Source organism: Solanum tuberosum, unplaced genomic scaffold, assembly GCF_000226075.1.
Source record: "Solanum tuberosum cultivar DM 1-3 516 R44 unplaced genomic scaffold, SolTub_3.0 scf00176, whole genome shotgun sequence".
Taxonomy (NCBI): Eukaryota; Viridiplantae; Streptophyta; class Magnoliopsida; order Solanales; family Solanaceae; genus Solanum; species Solanum tuberosum.
Genome location: NW_006239100.1, coordinates 481,502 through 499,825, shown reverse-complemented (window position 1 = coordinate 499,825; position 18,324 = coordinate 481,502). Strand labels below are relative to the sequence as shown.

The 18,324-nt window shown below is 35.1% G+C and overlaps 1 protein-coding gene across 1 annotated transcript; it reads left to right on the top strand.

The window, feature by feature from the left end:
• The first annotated feature begins 717 nt into the window (after window positions 1-717).
• On the top strand, window positions 718-1,735 carry LOC102587306 (uncharacterized). The gene has a single exon (XM_006354258.2). The coding sequence runs from the start codon at window positions 910-912 to the stop codon at window positions 1,702-1,704; it is 795 nt and encodes a 264-aa protein (XP_006354320.1). The 5' UTR covers window positions 718-909; the 3' UTR covers window positions 1,705-1,735.
• Window positions 1,736-18,324: the final 16,589 nt, after the last annotated feature.

Genomic DNA, 18,324 nt, shown 5'->3' with positions numbered 1-18,324 from the left:
TATTTGAAACAAGTAATTAAAATAAAAATAAAGTGGACTATTTAAAATAATATTAATGTGTATTCTAGATCTGCTCGAAATGTATACCAATCATGGATAACGAAAAGGTCAAACTTTCATTGCGCACAAATGGTAGGGCCTAAATAGACACAATTTCTCAGCTCTAACGCGCTAATATTTTTCTCCTTTTTTTCCTTTTTCTCTTTAGCACAAAAGTTTTCCTTTCTCTAAATATTCACATCGTTACAATTTATTTGTCAAATATTTTATAATTTAATTTCTATTTTTATTTGTCAATTTTAATATATGAATATGAAAAGATAAAAATATTTTTTTATTATACATTCAATTTATTAACATTAAATTAATATTTTCGAAGAATGTAATGGCTAAATATATTTGAGACAAATTAGTTAATAAAAATAAAATAGCAAATATATTTGAACTAATAATTTTTTTTCCCTATAATACACTCAATTTATTAACATTGTATTAATTTTTAGAAAAATGTAATGGCTAAATAATAGAATAAATAACAAATTCACTATATCAATTTTTTTTAATAAATGTGTCAAATCAAAATTTAATATATATTCTTCATTTTATGTCACTTTCTCCTCACTTTCTCTCCTCTTTCCTTTCTTTACTTCCTCCCCAAAACATCATTATTTTTCTAATTACTTTTCAAACATTTATTCTCTCTCTCTTTTTAAATGCTACCAATTTCCTCATCTCTTTCCCCAAGTACTACCCAATATATACCTCTCTTTTTATTTAAATCCTTTCACTACACATTTTTTTCATAAAGCTATAATTTCCATCCACAATTCTACTAGCTATTACTTTAGATCTCTGGAAAATCATAGTGAAATTGTGTTTTCGGCCATTAAAATTGGTTGTTTAGAGAAAATGCATCCGGATTTAGTAACTGAAGAGTTTATGGCGAAGCTACAAGTAAAAGAAGAATCAATTGAAGACGAACCCAAAATTGATTTAGAAGAAGAAGACTATGACGACGACGATGATCATGAGGTTGAACTTGTTGATGCTACTGAAGAAGAATTTTCATTTGTATGTGGAGTACTTACATCACCAGTAGCAGCAGAAGAAGCATTTGATAATGGTCAAATCAGACCATTTTTTCCTCTCTTCAATCAAGATCTTCTCTTGTCTGATATTGATTTCCAGCACTTGAAAAAACGCGCAGCACCTGTCAATCCTCCAACAACATCCAATGAAGAAATCTCTGGACCCTATTGCGAATGGTCAAAAAAGGCAACAAATATAAATAATTCAGCTGATAATAAGAGTACTTGCAAAAAGAGTAATTCAACTGGGTTTTCAAAGCTATGGAGATTTCGAGATTTCATGAATAGGAGTAACAGTGACGGAAGAGATGCATTCGTATACTTGAACAACAATACTACTACAACAACGTCATCTTTGTCAAACGTTGTCAAGAAAGAAGATAAAATTGTTTCGCAGAAGAAAGAGAAAAGCGGTGGAGACGGAGTTGTGAAATTAGTAACACAAAGTAAGAAGAAAATAAAAAAGAGTGAAGCTGTGTTAGCACATGAAGTTTATATGAAAAGTAAAGCGAAACATGAGGAACGCCGACGATCCTATCTTCCTTACCGGCCGGACCTTGTTGGTTTCTTCACTAATGTTAATGGTGGATTAACCAGGAATGTACACCCCTTTTAACATAATCAAAATTACTTTTTTCTTTTCATTTTGGAGATGAAGTTTTTTTCTTTTTTGTAAATACTTATTTACATTCTAGTTTTAATTTTATGACTATTGATCAGGGTGAACATAGCTCTTGGGATGTTTCAAATTTTTGACTTATCAAATCAAAATTAATTGTGTTAGTTATTTATATTTATAAATCATATTATTAAATTAATATAATTGAGTTTTTTTTTTCCGATTATTTTGTTGTTGTTTGATTTTCTCGATTTTTGGATTATTATTTATTTTTGGTTTGACGCGAAGCATTTTAATTACCAACAAAGTTTGTTTGAATTTTGTGAAATATGACGTTGATGACATGTGAATACTTTTGGAATTAAAATCCGTATTAAATTTGGATAAATTATTAAATTCAAGAAATATCAAATCCAAATCAAAATTAATTATTTATGTCTACGACGTGGATTTAAATTAAAGTTAAATTTTATTGGGCTAGTTTGTTGAGTTGATCTTCAAATGACATGGCACACCAAATTAAATCAAGGATCAATAATAAGATGATGTCACATGTCAAATGATGTGACACTCCTAATCAAATTGAACACCAATTAAAGGCCATCAAATGTTCGATATGACATGTCTTGGACAATTAAAACTGACCTTATCACATAAAATTTGTAATAAGCTTGATGACTCCCCGGAGCAGATTAGAATCAAGCAAGAGAATGTATTTACACTTGAACTATCTACCCCTACAACTATAAATAGAGGTGTTACATATCTCTCTCTTTATAGACATTTAGAGAAATGGAGAAAAGGTACCCACAATTAAAAGATCGTCCGAAAAAGTGGAAAGTGTAGAATTCTCACGTAGAGAATTTAGAAAAATCAATGATTGTATTGATGATTAAAACTGTCAAGTACATGCTCCTTATATAAATGGAGAGTCCTAGACTAGCTATACTTAGAATTCTACTAGGATACAAATATACAATTTACATTAGTATAGGTATACTACTACTACTATTACAATTATAGTAATGTATCCTAGTTGACTTCAGCTAGTATAACACACATCAACCTAGTCGACATCTAATTAGTATTTAGTAGCCCGATCCTAATGTGACTCTAACTCTATAACAATTAACAGTTGTACACACTGGTTGTACCTTGTTATTCAACCTGGTTCATATCATCAACTCTCTTTATCTTCAACACTTCCCCTCAAGCTAGTGAAAGGAGGAATTGTTACTTCTAACTTGCTTCGAAACTCAACAAATAATTGTTTTGTCAATGCTTTGGTATGAATGTTAGATAGCTGATCCTTGGACCTCACAAATTGAATAAGAAGTCATCCTCTGACTACTTTATCTCAAACAAAATAGTAGTCCATCTCAACATGTTTGGTTCTAGCATGCATAACTAGATTAATAGCCATGTACAAGACACTCAAGTTATCACAATATAATGTGAGATCTGAATTGAGAAACACCCCAAGATCATGAAGTAGGTATATAATTCATGTCATCTATGTTGTAGTGGAGGCCAGTGCTCTATACTCAGCTTCATCACTCGATTGTGCTACTATATTCTGTTTCTTGGAAGTGCAAGAAATACAATTTTCACCTAGGTAGATGCTATAGCTTATAGTTGATCTCCTAGTAGTGGTGCAACCTCCCCAATCAACATCTAAATATCCATACAACCTACAAGATGACTGTGAAATAATTCTGAGTCCAAAATGTAGAGTACATTTGATGTATCTAAGAATCGTTTTACTCCTTGAAGGTGTTCAATGTTAGGACTTTGCATAAACTGGTTTGCTAGGTTCACAACATGAGTGAAATCAGGTCTTGTGAGAGTCAAATACTAAATACTCCCTACTATCATTTTGTATAAGGAGGCATCTACAAGACTTTCCACATCTTCATGTAAACAATGATTTTAAGCCAAAAGAGTAGCTACAACCTTTGCCAATGTAATCTATGTCTTATCGAGTAACTCAGTAGCATACTTACTCTGACTCAAGTAAATTCCTCCTTCAAAATACTTGACCTCTACTCCTAAGAAGAAGTGCAAAGGACCAAGATCTTTCAACTCTTTACCAAGTTGTAGAGCCAAATCTGAGACATGTAATTGATTAATTCCTATTACAATAATGTCATCAATATATAACAAGAGAAATATGGGGCCTTTGTGAGTTTGCAAAGTAAACAAGGAGGGATCTGCCTTACTACAAATGAAACCAAAATATAGAAGATGCATGCTATTTCTATCAAACTAAGCTCTTGGTGCCTATTTAAGGCCATACAATGCCTTTTTTAGTAGACACACATGTTGGGATACCTAGGATTAACAAACCTAAGAGGTTGACTCATGTATACCTCATATTGCAGCAAACCATGGAGGAAAGCATTTTTGACATCTAACTGCCTAACTTTCCACTTAGAGCTGACTGTAATGGATACCACCCTAGTTGTGGACTTGACCACAGGGCTAAAAGTCACTTCAAAATCTATCCATTCAAGCTGTGAGAAACCCCTGGCGACAAGTCTGGCTTTGTATCTATTTACTATTCCATCAACCTTCAACTTGGTCTTGAACACCCATTTTGATCCAACCAAGTTTATACCAGCAGATTTGGGCACCAATATCCATGTATTGTTAATATGTAAATCATTGATTTCCTCCTGCATAGCTGCAAGCCAATGAGGTGACTTTAGTAGTATTTGGTTCCCTCAATGAAACAAGTGAAAAGTGATGTTCCTTTGCCTTGTGTCTGGTGATCATGTGATGCCCTTGTGGGTAGGAGGTATATCAACTGAGACAGTTGATTGCAGTGTAGTATCTTAAGATTGCTTGTGCTCTGGTAGATTCCACTTTGAGAGATCAACTTATAAACGTATTCCTTGTGGGTTAGTCACATATAACATGAGATTTGATGGACCACCACTATCTAGACTTGCATGTGCAACCTGTTTCTCACAACCACTAGCTGATCCTAAACTTGCAACCTAAGTCTCATCAGTACTGTTTGAATCTCACTTTCAACCTGTTCCTCATGACCATCATCTAATCCTGCTGAGGGGTCAGTAGTACTATCACCATCAAGAAGCATATGGATTGTTTTAGTAATATTTTCCCCAATAGCTTGTGTGCCAACAACTTGTACTTCCCTTGAATTAGGATCATCATGTGCCTTTAGTTTAGAGAAAAACTCAACAAAAGAGCCAGATGAGGTGAGACATATACCACAATGGTAGTAGAACGAGACAACCACAGACTTTGTCTTTGAATTGCCAAAAACTGCGACAAATTAAGAAGTCTTCATCTCTAGTAGTGAACCACAAGTGTTTATACCTCCATGTTTGTGATTGGATCTTGGCTACACATTCCTGGTGACATTCCAACAATAAGTGGTCTATCAGTTCAATAACAAGAATTTTTTTTGAGTTGACAATCATAAGGAGAAAAAAATCATAGGATTATATCTTTGCATTTAAAATTTTATAAAGATCGTAATCTATGCACAAACTTTAAAAAATATAATTAAATATGTGTCATTATTTTTCTTGTCTTGATTATTACTTTTTCAGGAACAAAGTTTTGCCGTTACAGGCGTAAATGTCACACTATTTCATACTAATAATATTTTTTGCAACAAATTTTATGGTGATGAAAAATAAATTATAATAAAAAATAAAATATGATGAAACAAAGATTTTATTGATGAATATTTGTAAGAACAACTCTATCTATCCCTTGATTCTTCTCTACTATTTTTTCTTTATAATTTGAGAGTTTTTAGTAGCTATTTCTTAAAACATAGGATGGTTTGCAACTTACGAGGAAATGACTCTAGATAGGAAGATATAGAGGTTGAGGATTAATATAGAAGATTGATAGGTTGAGCATTGTCTAGTTCCTCTATTCAAATATTGATATTATTACTCTTCTACTATCTTATCCTTTGATTGTAGTATTCCCTGTTGATTTTGTTGTTTTCAGTTTATTGTATTATTTTATCGTTGCTACTATTCTCTTATTCATTTTCTAATTGCTTTACACCTCATTGATTCTCTGTTTAAATTATGCTTCACATTTACTTATCAGATGATTTTGGTCAGTTGCTTATACTTGTATTTCTGGAATTATCAGAGTATTGTGTTGACTTAACAGGGTTTATATAATACTTTTTACAATATACTCCCTTATTTCCAATTTATTAAACACCCTTTCCTTTTTAGTCCGTCCCAAGAAGAATGTCACCTTACTATAATTAGATACAATTTACCTTTAAGATTCTCCTTTTATCCTCAATGAAATCATTAACAGTCACAACAAATATCTAATGATTGTTTTAGATCACAATTTTAAAAGTCCCCATTTTCTCTTAAATACCGTGCTAAGTCAAATGGAGCCACATAAAATAGGACAAATGAAGTATTTGCTTAATTCTTTCCTAATCATCACAGGATACCAACTAAGTATGCGGGGTTTGTACTCTACTAATCTTGCATCATTTTGTATGTAGATCCTAGATCTAGCAAGCCCCGCCAATTCAGTTTGTTTGAGGCTTGTGTAGTTTGAAGCTTTTTTTAGCTATCTATGTTTGGAGTAATAGTTTGGCTTCATCTATCTTATCCACATGTATTTTTATTATCTAGATAGTTTTATAGTATTGAACAATTGCATTTAGTTTAAATGCTCTTGTACAAGTGACACTTGGTTAAGGCATTTTTGAAGAGCTACACCTCCTACAATATAGAGCTTCAAATGGAGCCATTTGAATACTCGAGTTCGAAGTATTATTCTAAGCAAACTCAATCAAAGGCAAATAATTATCCCAATTACCCTTGAGGTCATTCATGCAAACTCTCAACATATCCTCTAAAGTCTAAATAGTATGCTTGATTTGGCCATCGGTCTGAGGATGGAAGGTCATACTAAGCTTAACTTTGGCACCAAAGACCTTTTGAACATATCTCCAAAACTGAGAAGTATACTGGGTACCTCAGTCCGATATAAAGGATAAGGGCACACCATGCAACTTAACCATCTCTGGGATATACAACTTAGCATAGTCCTCAACTGAGTAAGAAGTCCTTACGGGAATAAAATGTGCTGACTTTATCATTCAATCTATGATGACCCAAATCGAATTATGCTGCCGCCGAGTGCGGAGTAATCCTGTAATGAAATCCATATTCAAGTCTTCCCATTTCCAAAGAGGGATGCTAACGTCTTGACCCAAACCTCCCGTTTTTGATGCTCAACCTTCACTTGTTAGAAATTAGGAGACTTAGTCACAAACTTTGCAACATCCTTCTTTATTCCATTCCACTAATAGACCTCCCGTAAATCACAGTATATCTTGGTGGCTCCTAAGTAAATAGAATATTGATAAATATGAACTTTCGATAAAATCTATTGCCTCAACTCATCAATATTCAAAACACATAATCGACCTTGGTAATGAAGCACACCATCTCCCCCTTGGTAATGAAGCACACCATCTCCCCCTTGGGCGAAAGCCTCAATGGATTTTTTGGAAACTGCTTTCTTCAACTCAACCATAGTCGGATCAAGATCTTGCTTAGCCTTCACATCTAAAATAAGAGATGATTCTGAGCCATTCTAAACAATGTACCACAATCCTCAAAATCAACCAAGTGAACACCCAATCGAGATAGACTATGAACATCATGAACTAACTCCTTTTTACCATCTTCAATGTGAGCAACACTACTAATGGACAATCGACTAAGAGCATCATCAGCCATATTTGTTGTTCCCGGATGATAAAGAACACTCATATCATAAACTTCTAATAACTCAAGCCACCTCCTTTGACGAAGATTTAAATCCTTTTTCTTAACACATATTGAAAACTCTTATCATTAGTTAACACATCCATAAGGACACTGTACAAATAATGTCTCCAAATCTTAAAAGTAAACACAACTGCCGCTAACTTCAAATAATGAGTAGGGTAGTTCTTTTCATGGATATTATGTTGCCTAGAAGCATACATGATTACCTTATTTTTTTAAATTAGAACACAACCAAGTTCAATTATTGAAGCATCAAAGTATACAACAAACCCATCGGAACCTTTCGGCAATGTAAAAATCATGGGAGGTAAATCGAGTCTTCAACTCTTGAAAGCTCCTCTCACATGCTTCCAACCAAAGAAACTTTACCTTCTTTTGAGTCAAAGTATTCAAAGGAAAAGCAATAGAGGAAAATCCTTTCACAAACCTTCTATAATAACCGGCCAAACCCAAGAAAATCTGAATATCTGAAGGCGAAAGAGGTCTAGGCCAGTTCTCAACTGTCTTAGTCTTCTTAGGATCAACGTGAATACCTCTAATGGAAATAATATTGCCAATGAAAGCAACAAACCTCAACCAAAACTTACATTATCTAAACTAAGCAAACAACGGGCACTTTAGGAACACTGATTTGTAAATTTTTGACAAATACAAGATTTTTGGGCCAAGGGGTTCCATTGATGCGACCCTTCATGTTTAGACTATGGACAAAGTCCTATATAGCAGACACGTTGCCCCTATGCCCCTCCGATATAGTACCTCAATGATTGCTATAGTGGGAGGAAATAACTTGTAGCCTCTAGTCCGACTCAAACACAAAATATTCTATAGAAACACTCCTTAGGATAATTTCATGGTTTTATAACTAAATGTTGTAGGTTATCCAAGGCTATAATTAAGGGACCATACTACCCTAATGAGAGATTCGTCTATGCCTCTATTAAGGAAAGGTTCTACAAAATCTGATGGATGCATTTTTGTTTGGAGAGGAATTTCAAGATAAGGGGAGCGGCCAACTTTCTAGTGCATTCTACAACCAGATTCAAGAGTTTAGTAGGGGTCCTTTGGTGGAGGCCCCTCCTTTTTCACACATTAGGTGGATGACTGAGTTCTATGCTATAATTCATACTGGAATTTTTGTGGTTCCCCCAATCCCACCATCCGTATTCAGGGAGTGGATGTCCCCGTGGATGCCTAGTCTCTAAACAAAGCATTGGGGGGCCAGAGGTCTCTAATGCAGCCTACAAAGCCAATTTGAGAGAAATTGACAACACATGGATGTGGAACTTGCTGGTGGAAGATAAGTACTTGGGGGAGGTATATTAGCCTAATACCGAAGGCCTTACGAGCCACTACTTTTCACCTAATGCTTAGAGGTGGTGATAATGGTTGGTCGGTGGATCTGTTTATTGTGAAATCTCTCTGACATGACTTATACCTGAGCATTAGTAGTGGCTTGCATTACACAGGGAATCTCGGTAAAATTGGGGGGCATATTGTGTCTTAGTGGAAGGATTTCTACCGGGACAACAAAAAATCCCCTTTCTTCCCAGCCTAGTATCTTCGACTTGCAGACGAGCATGTGTGCCTATGGATGATATAGATTTCAAGGTGGAGAATGATGGTAAGTTCAAATCCCAACTGAGTTTCGAAAAAGATAAAGAAATGCGCGGTGGGGAACAGCCAGGCCGTAACAAGTCTAGAGGATGATGAGGACTTTTCAACCCCTACTACCCGATTAACCCTCAATATCTAGCATCCGTTTTGAGGAGGATATGGCTGCAATCTCTAGATCCATGAAGGTTGCTCTTGCTAGATCCTTAGCCCAACCTGCTTCTTCCATGGACATAGCCATGCTCCACAGGGAGCTTGATGTTGAGAGGAGGAGAGGGCCTTCTCATGACCGTCTACTTGCCCGTATGTGGAAGACCATGAAGGCCATGTTCAACTTAATCTCCCCGAGGACCTACAAGAGTCGCCCTTTATGAGCGAGGCCGAGGCAAGAGACCCCGCTCCATGATAGTTATCGGGCACAAAGTTAGGACTCCCCCTTTAGATAATTTGATACTTTGTTTCGGGGTTTCCCCATTTGGATAAGACACCTTTTTTACTTTTCATTGATTTTGATAGAAATAGATGCTGGGTTTTGGGATATTTAATCCTAGTATTCTATGCTAGGATTATTCTGGAATATATTTTTGTTGTTTTCTGCGTGGAAATATATTGACAATGTGATAGAATTGGTTGGAAAGGGAAAGCAAAAGTAGGGTAAAAAAAGAGTGTAGTCTCTAATTCTCACTGCTCGCTATCGCGGTCGGCGCCAGCTATTGTGGCTGCCCTCTATAGAGGTTGGCATAGCTATTATGGCTGCCCGCTATATCGACTGAGCACCACTATGGTGTCTTTCACTATGTTGAGGAAAGTTCTGCCATAGCGAGAGCACTATAGCGGCCCAACTTTTCTATGGCGTCTCTGACAAGCCTCAACCCAGAATTTGAAAAATTGAGCAATGCTCCCAATTCCCAATTCTATACCAACTCTAAAAACACATAACTATTGAGTTACACAACCCCAATATCGTTCCAGGCACAAATATTTTTCTGGACCATACACACACATAATTATGCACTTATACCACATTCTCACAAAAATAAATTTTGAATACTGTCGACACACAATTTATATTATCATATACCCACTATCACACAAGAGTAACCCCCTTTTTCCCAGGTTCCCAACCAATATTAACTGTTTCGATACCAGAGTTACCGTACAATCACAATTCGTCCCCCTTTCTTACCATTTTTACCAATGGTAAGTCCATGCCATTTTTAACACAACACTTCCAATCAATGACACAACAATTGAATATTAATTTATCTCACAATTTATAGGGAATTAAACTTCTCACATAGGGAGATACTCAAGCAATGCAATGCAAATAATAGCAACCATTAAAATTTATCGCCAAATCGATCAAGTTCATTATTTGCTATATGCGTCATGGATTACCACTAACCGACCATCCATGCATTCTCGTGATCCTTAAGGCCAAACACCTTGTTGGTTGTGTCCTTTCAGACATGACAATGAAGTCCAATATACCTCGTTGAGGTACTAATTGGAATCTAGATATACAAATTGAACTCAACTCATACCACATACGATAGACTGTACAAAAAAAGTGAAGAAGTGAGACAATTTCCTAGAATGCTTCATAACCCCCCTAAAGATTTAATGTGGACATCAACACGTCAATCCTTAGAACTCTATTAGACATTTACACTTGTACTTGGAGACCGATAACATGGGCTCTAACACAAATTGTCATGACCCAATCCATCGAGCCGTGCGGACATATACTCTAACCACTAGATAGGAGAACCCATACCACCCAATTTAAAAATGGGAATTGTTGAAATAAATAAATAAGAAATTTCTTCAATACAACTGAATAATCATGAAACTCAAAAAAAAAAAAAAAACATCTTTTTAGAACTAACCAAAAAATCCTCCCAAGGAACTGGTCTAAATTGGTAGAAGAGATACCAAAGAGATACATTAAATAAAAGAAAATACAATACAACATCACTAAGTCCTGCAACCAGACTATGTCAAGTCACATATAAAAAGAGTTGTATCAGTACAAACAATACATACTGGTAGGCCTCATCGGTCGACCCACACCCATCACATAATATCATCTGGATAATCAAACAAACATGCAACTTCAATATAAAACTTAGAAACCTGAATCTTCAATTACGAACCTTACCACAAACACTATTACTTGGAACCCTTATGCTCTATCTCAAATCCTGCCTTCTTCTACTGCCAACTCTACCATTAAAAAATTGACCCTTTCTCCCTTTCTCCCTTATAAGGCTTCTAAAGCCTACCTTTTGTGACGCCCTCATTACAGATCATAACCTAACCGCTTTATTCTACAAATATTTCCCAAATACAAGATCTCTACCAACTCTACTAACCAACCTACTATTCTTACTCAGGTTGTCATGCCAACACACTGGCCCTTGATCCAACTTAATAAGCCACAAACAAATTCCCCTTACCAATTATGTTATAAATACCGAACAACCCATAACCAGTCCCAGCATTTAGCAATACACTAAAACCCCCAGTCTTCAGCTTGTCTTGATAATCACAACTTAGCAAAAGAGACCACATATAACTAGAATAACAAGTACAAAATAGCCTGGAATCCCAATCCTCACCCTCAGTTGATATGCAAAACTAAACAAGAGTATACACATGTAACAATAGAACAATAGCACTAGCTAATACATATACCATCCATTATAACATGATGTAGATTACCTATTACAATCCTTGAATTACCTAAGTCCATATTACAACCCAGTATTATTATACCTATAGAAACTCTCAAAATCCCCATTTCTCATTCTTACAAAGATCAAGAACTCTAATAAAGAATTTCTCCAATTTCTCAAGATCTGAAGGCTCCAAGGTCAAGAGTCTCTTCAAGAATCCTAAGGTTTCAATCCAAGATTCTTCTCCACTTTTCATCTCCAAAAAATTTGCAAGGAAGACAAAAGCTAGGGTTTCAAGTCTTTCAATCAAGTTCTTCTACAAACTTTTTCAAGAACTTTGTTCTTCCATGTATGTAAGTATATTCAAAGTGTTGGACTAGTTGTGTCACACTCTATATCTAAATCCATCCAGTAAAAATTTAGTCCAGTACTTAATCCACAATTTCCATTAAGTTCTAGTTATGGATTGAGTTTCTTATTATGACATTATGATATTCTATATATTGATATCCTTGAGTTGTTGTTCATGCTTATATTTCACATGAACCCTAGTTGATGAGATTTTATTGAAAGCCTTTGTGCATTTATTTTCATGCATTGATTCTTGAATTTAAAGTGAGTTCAAGAGTATTTTCAAGTACCTTTTGGGAAGAATTTAAGGAAACACAAATGGTTCCAAAAGTACTATTTTCATATTAAAAAAAGAACAACTATTTTTAAGAGGAGCATAAATAGTTTTCAAATGCATTTCAACTTGATAAAGAGAATTTTAGCTACCCCTTAAAGAAAGTATTATTTTCACATTGAAAAGAGAGTAATATTTACATAAAAGTATAAAGGATTTTCAGAGAATTTCAGAAAGATTGAGTACAATTCAACTACCTATTAAAGAGGCCCTTTTGAGAAATTATCTCAAAGAAGAGAGTAATTTTACATGAGCATACAATTATATTTTGGGAGAAATATTGAGCACCGATTTGATGTAAGAGTTTAGATAACTTAAACTCCATAACCTAAACCATCAACTTAGATAGGATTGTTCCGCAAGATGGGTAACTCCTCACCTGCCTCAAGAAGACATTTTAGTGGATCCATTAGTTCAATTTTGTCCTATACTCTGGCAAGGTATAGGGCGGCTCTGGCAACGTGGGTAATATTTTGTATCATTACGAGGCTCATAGTGATAGTTATCGGTTGGAGAAACTCCCAGTAAAGTAAAGTAAATAATATTTTATTTACATATTTTAGTTCAATTTTTACTATTAATGCATTCCTACAACAAGAGCTTAAATTATTTTCAGCATGATTTATATTATTCTTCAGTTGAGTTACCTTTAGTATTTCAATTCAGTTTTTGTTTTATTCAGCCCTATTACATACTCGTACATTAAATGTACTGATGTGATTTGACCTACATCTTTTCATGATATAGATTCAGGTACTTAGGCCATCAACATGAGTTCCATTGAGATCGTATCATCCGCTCATTTGTTTTTGGTGAGATCTCCTTCGTTTTGGAGGACTCCAAGTTTATGATTTGTTAGTTGTCACGACCCAGGGTATACCATTGGTGTAATATGGCATATAGAACTCTGGAAGGCCCTACACAAGCCACTTAGCATTTATCATACAATATAATAGAAATAAAGATTCAAAAGTCACAGTCTTATATCATAAAAGAGTTTGACAAATGGAAGTTTAATATAGTCTCAACAAGCCATCTATTATATCAAATGAAGTGATTGGGACGTAACCCATATATCATAATAAAGTCTAAAAACTGAAATAATGAAAAGCATGTAAAAGTATCTCAGTCCTTGGAACATGATGACTCACCAATATTCAAATGCCAAGAGATCAACTAGCCACAAGTATGAGAGGTAGAGGCATCAGACCCTAAATTAGTGAAATAATGTAGGCACAAATATGCATTAGTAAATCAAAAATGTACTAAGTATGATATCAATGCATAAAAGATATGAAATCATGCTAAAAAGAACTTTACATGACATGCAATAACCAAATTAAATCACAAGATAAAAAGGGTTAGAAACATAAGGCATAATCATGGTCAGTGCAAGCATAACATATTTAAAATAAGAAATAAAAGAAAGCTTTCAAAAAATTATAGTTCTTTTGTGGGATATTAGCTTTAACCGATAATAAGACCATGAGAGATATATCATAGAATCCGGTATATCCCTCATACAAAAATAAGGGGATTCTGCTTGTGAAGGTAGAATCCGTACACATCATAGTTTGCTAAAGTGGATCCACTAGCTAGGTCATTTTAGACAATCCAACTGGGGCACATAGTTAGGGGCTAGAGGTTACTACTAGAGACTAACCTATTTGAGCCTTTACCTCAAAGCCCTCTCGGTGCTTAGTCAAAATCCCAACGGAATAGATAACAATGAAATATCATTATAACATAGGAAAGATAATGATCAATACCAAACCACATATTTAAAATAAAAACATAGAATAACCCCTTAAACACAATTCAACATAGATGAGAAAACCCTTCACCAATTTGAATCTATATGTGAGAAATATCTTTCACAATCATGATCATAGTAGCATGTGAGAAAACCTTTCACAATAACATTGATACTTTCCTCTCAAAGCATCCTGGAAATATTTACATCAATTTCATAAAAGCATGCATATCTTCATAAATTAATAGTTCATAGTTCATAAACTTTATCATGTGCTCATAGTCTAAAATCATGGATCACGCATGGGTTCATATGAATTCAACTCAAAACCATGTAATTACTTCAATTCATACATTAGAATATAGAAAAAAAAATCAATTAAACTATAATTGAAAAGAACCCATGAAGATTGAATAAAATCCTAACTTTGAATTGAGAATCTAACTTGTAAAATTGGAAGATCTTTGAGGAACTCTATAGAAGAAAGGAAATCGTAGGTGAATACTACCATACCTTAGTGATCAAGGCCCAATATCTATGGTGAATTAAAGATCTTAAAGTGAAACCCTTCTTCTTCTTCCTTAGCTTTAGAGAGAGAATTTTGGGGATGAACTTGGAGGGAAATTAGAATTTAGGTGAATGATTTATAATGAATAGTTGTAGGACTTAAATCAGTTATATAGGACTTAGAATAGGGGCTAAAACAACATAGCTTAGGTGTTAAAACACATAAGGGAAAGACTAAAATAACCCTGAGTCAAAAGTTGACGGGGTGACCTATATTGATCCCTAAACGGACTGTTGAGGGCTTGATGGTCCATTTAGGGAACCGTACAAGTGGCCCCTTTTCAGGGTTGCCTTAAACAGTTGGTCCACCTTCCCTAACATGCCGTACAAGACTCCACTGGTAGTTTAGGGAACTGTCGAGGTGACCCCGAATCCTAGCAATCCAAAATAGCCAGGCCACTAAGCCTAAACAACCAGTGAAACCCTAAACGGACCATTTAGGTTTCCTTTAAGGGTTCATGAACTTTTTTAGGCCCATGGACTTTTCCATTAACCTATCTTAACCTTTTCCAAAATCCGCGGTGTTACATTAGTAGTAGCATTTTGATATGTTGTGGGTCTTGTCCCGACACCTAACTTTATCTAGTAGAGGCTTAATAGGTAGACAATTTTTGTCAGTCTTGAAGTATTCAACTTTTATTTAAAACTTTATGTTTAATACTTAGTATTTTCGGATAGCTTTGAGATTTAAATAAACTGTTTTAAATGATTCTTCAGCTTTGATGCTTGTTTATGCTTGAGTTAGTCTTCTTCTTATTAGCCACCCAAGACAAGGGTTCTCATGGGGATCAACACTGGTTCTAGAGTGCTGGCGAAGTCCCAGGTTTAGGCTCGGGGCGTGAAAATATTGGTGTCAGAGCCAGGTTTCAAATGTCCTAGGGTATCTATGAATCCGTGTCAGTAGGATCTTATTTATGGTTGTGAGGGACCCAATTCTATAAATGAGGGACTATAGACATTTAAGAAAAGTTTTCCTTATTTCATACTCTAAATCGTGCAGTAGAACTTTGCCATAAGGAACTTATTCAAACTCATGAGTTTCTCATATCCATTCGACTACCCCTCATACTCAAGGTGGTTGAAAAGCAAAGTCCAAATCTTTTTCAAAGAATTACTCTCAACAAAAGTCTTTAGAAAGTCATGAGATTGTAGAAGGGCTTGAGAGAATCCCGTGAGTGAGCTTAAGTGTGTAGATTCGAAAGAATGCACTCTTATTCATATGAATCATGTGTTGAAGCTATAAATGAGATGTATTCCTAGACTCTCTTCTCTAAACATTGTTTCAGGTGAGACCTTTTAGAGGGAAGTATGTTTTAGAGCTTGGTAGTATTTTCACCCAAAAAGATTGTATGAGTTATGATGTTATAAGAAGCAGTAGTAAAAGTCTCCAAAGTTAAAAGTATGCATTTCGAGGTGTAGTAACCTATGAAATGGGAATAGTTATCGAGTAAAGTGTATAGTTGCAGTCGTGTACCTAGTAAGTGATTAATGAGGGGTTTTCTTTTATATGTATACTAAGGAGTAATAATTTTTTATGGATTTCATGATAGAAGGTAGAGGAATAGTTACTAGTCAGGATGAGTTAGAGTATAGTTTAACTAGAAGGGAGTTTATGTCAATGTAACATTGTGGTAGTAAAGGCCATGTATATGTGTTGAATAAAAGAGAAAATTAGTCATGAGGTGATAGATCTAAGATAAGCTTGTCATTTTTGAAGGGAGAGCCCCATGGTATTCATAGGGTTATAGAGCTAATTAGGCAATGATGTATAGTGAAAGGGTAAATTGTACCTAAGTTGTGAAAGGGAATGTGACGGTAATCAGTAAATAGGTAGACAAGGAGATAAAGATTATAAACTACCTGTCATGAGGTCTTAGTGGGTGCGTGTTTATTAATTTTATCTATTGTTCGTAAGTTAGTATAGTATGTGAGCAATTATATTGATATTTGTGTTTCATACAAGACACTAAGCTTGAATTTGAGATGCGTATCGTGATAGAAATGATTTCAATATGAGGGTAATGATGTATGTTTTGAGATCTGATCTAGTAGGCTTGACATAAATTAGGTGAGGATTCAAGGTGTTAATTTTCGATAAATATGAGTGATATAAGTGTGGTATTATGAATCTTAGACGAGATCAATGAAGTCTGGCTAAGTCATTAGATTAGCAAGAGCATTAAGAGGTGTACCCGAGATCATATGTGGTCATGCAAGGTTCTAATTAAGTTTATGATTTTCTATGTGTGCCTAGATAGTATATTTGAGTTATAAGTATGGATTAGGGTGATGTAAGCATTATTTGTTACCCTCAAGAAATTGGTCGAATAAATCATATATAGCCAATGATGAGTCTCTTAAATATATTTCAAGTTTCCTCGAACTAGGAAGATATGAAATTAGAAGGACGGTGTTAGTAGGCCAAGAAGGAGAAGTCAGACTATCGAGAGTTAGATTTAGCGGCTTGATAAGACAAGGTTGGTAACAATTATAGAAAGACTTCTATAGAAGCAAGAAGAGGTTAATAAAAGCATCTCAGAAAGAAGACTTAGAAGGAATCTTAGTGCCTGCATGTGGAGAGTTTAGTAGGACAGACTATCAATCTATCAGTGATGACCCAAATTTTGTCATACTATCCCAAAGTCATAAGAAGTCCCACCATGAAATCTATGACTATTATTTCCCACCTATACTCATAAAATAGGCATCCTTATAAGTAATCCTTAACACATTTGATTCTCATACTTTACTTGTTGGAACTTTTAACATTTGGAAACATACTAAGCAATCTCGTTCTTCATTCCACGACACTAATAAAGTCTCATCAAATCTCAATACATCTTGGTCTCACCCGGATGAATGGAATACCGTTAACCGTGAGACTTTTCCAACACAAAATATATCGAATCATCAACCTGAGGAACACACATCCTTCCTCTAAAACTGAGAACTCCACCTGTATCTAGAATATCATGTTGGGCCTCCCCAAATACCATTCTATTTCTGATCTTGTTTAAGTCTGTATCCTCAAACTCCTTGGTCTTTATCTATTCTATAAAAGTTGGGTTAACCTTATACTGGATAATAGACCACCTTTCTTTAAGATACGCAGCTGCATACACTTAGCCTCTAGAGCTGGTATCTCTCTTACTAAGGGTCACTTACATACCCCAAGCAAGCCAAACTGCCGTACTAATTGTCGTTCTGCTTAATGTTTGTGCCACAACTGTGGCCTTAACCGAACGGTAACTTCATAGTCTTTTAACAATTTCATCCACATTCTCTGTCTCAGATTCAAATATTTCTTAGTGAACAGATGTTGTAAACTATAATAATTAGTGAATACCCCACATTTGACTCCATAAAGATAGTGCCGCCAAACTTTGAGAGAAAACACTGTCAACTCCAGATCATGGGTTCATTAGTATCTCTCATGAACCTTCAACTGCCTTGAAGCATAGTCTATAACATTCATGTTCTGTATCAATACAAAAACAAAAC

Coding starts and splice junctions, on each gene's coding strand:
- LOC102587306 (XM_006354258.2), top strand. CDS start 910: ATGCATCCGGATTTAGTAACTGAAGAGTTTATGGCGAAGCTACAAGTA.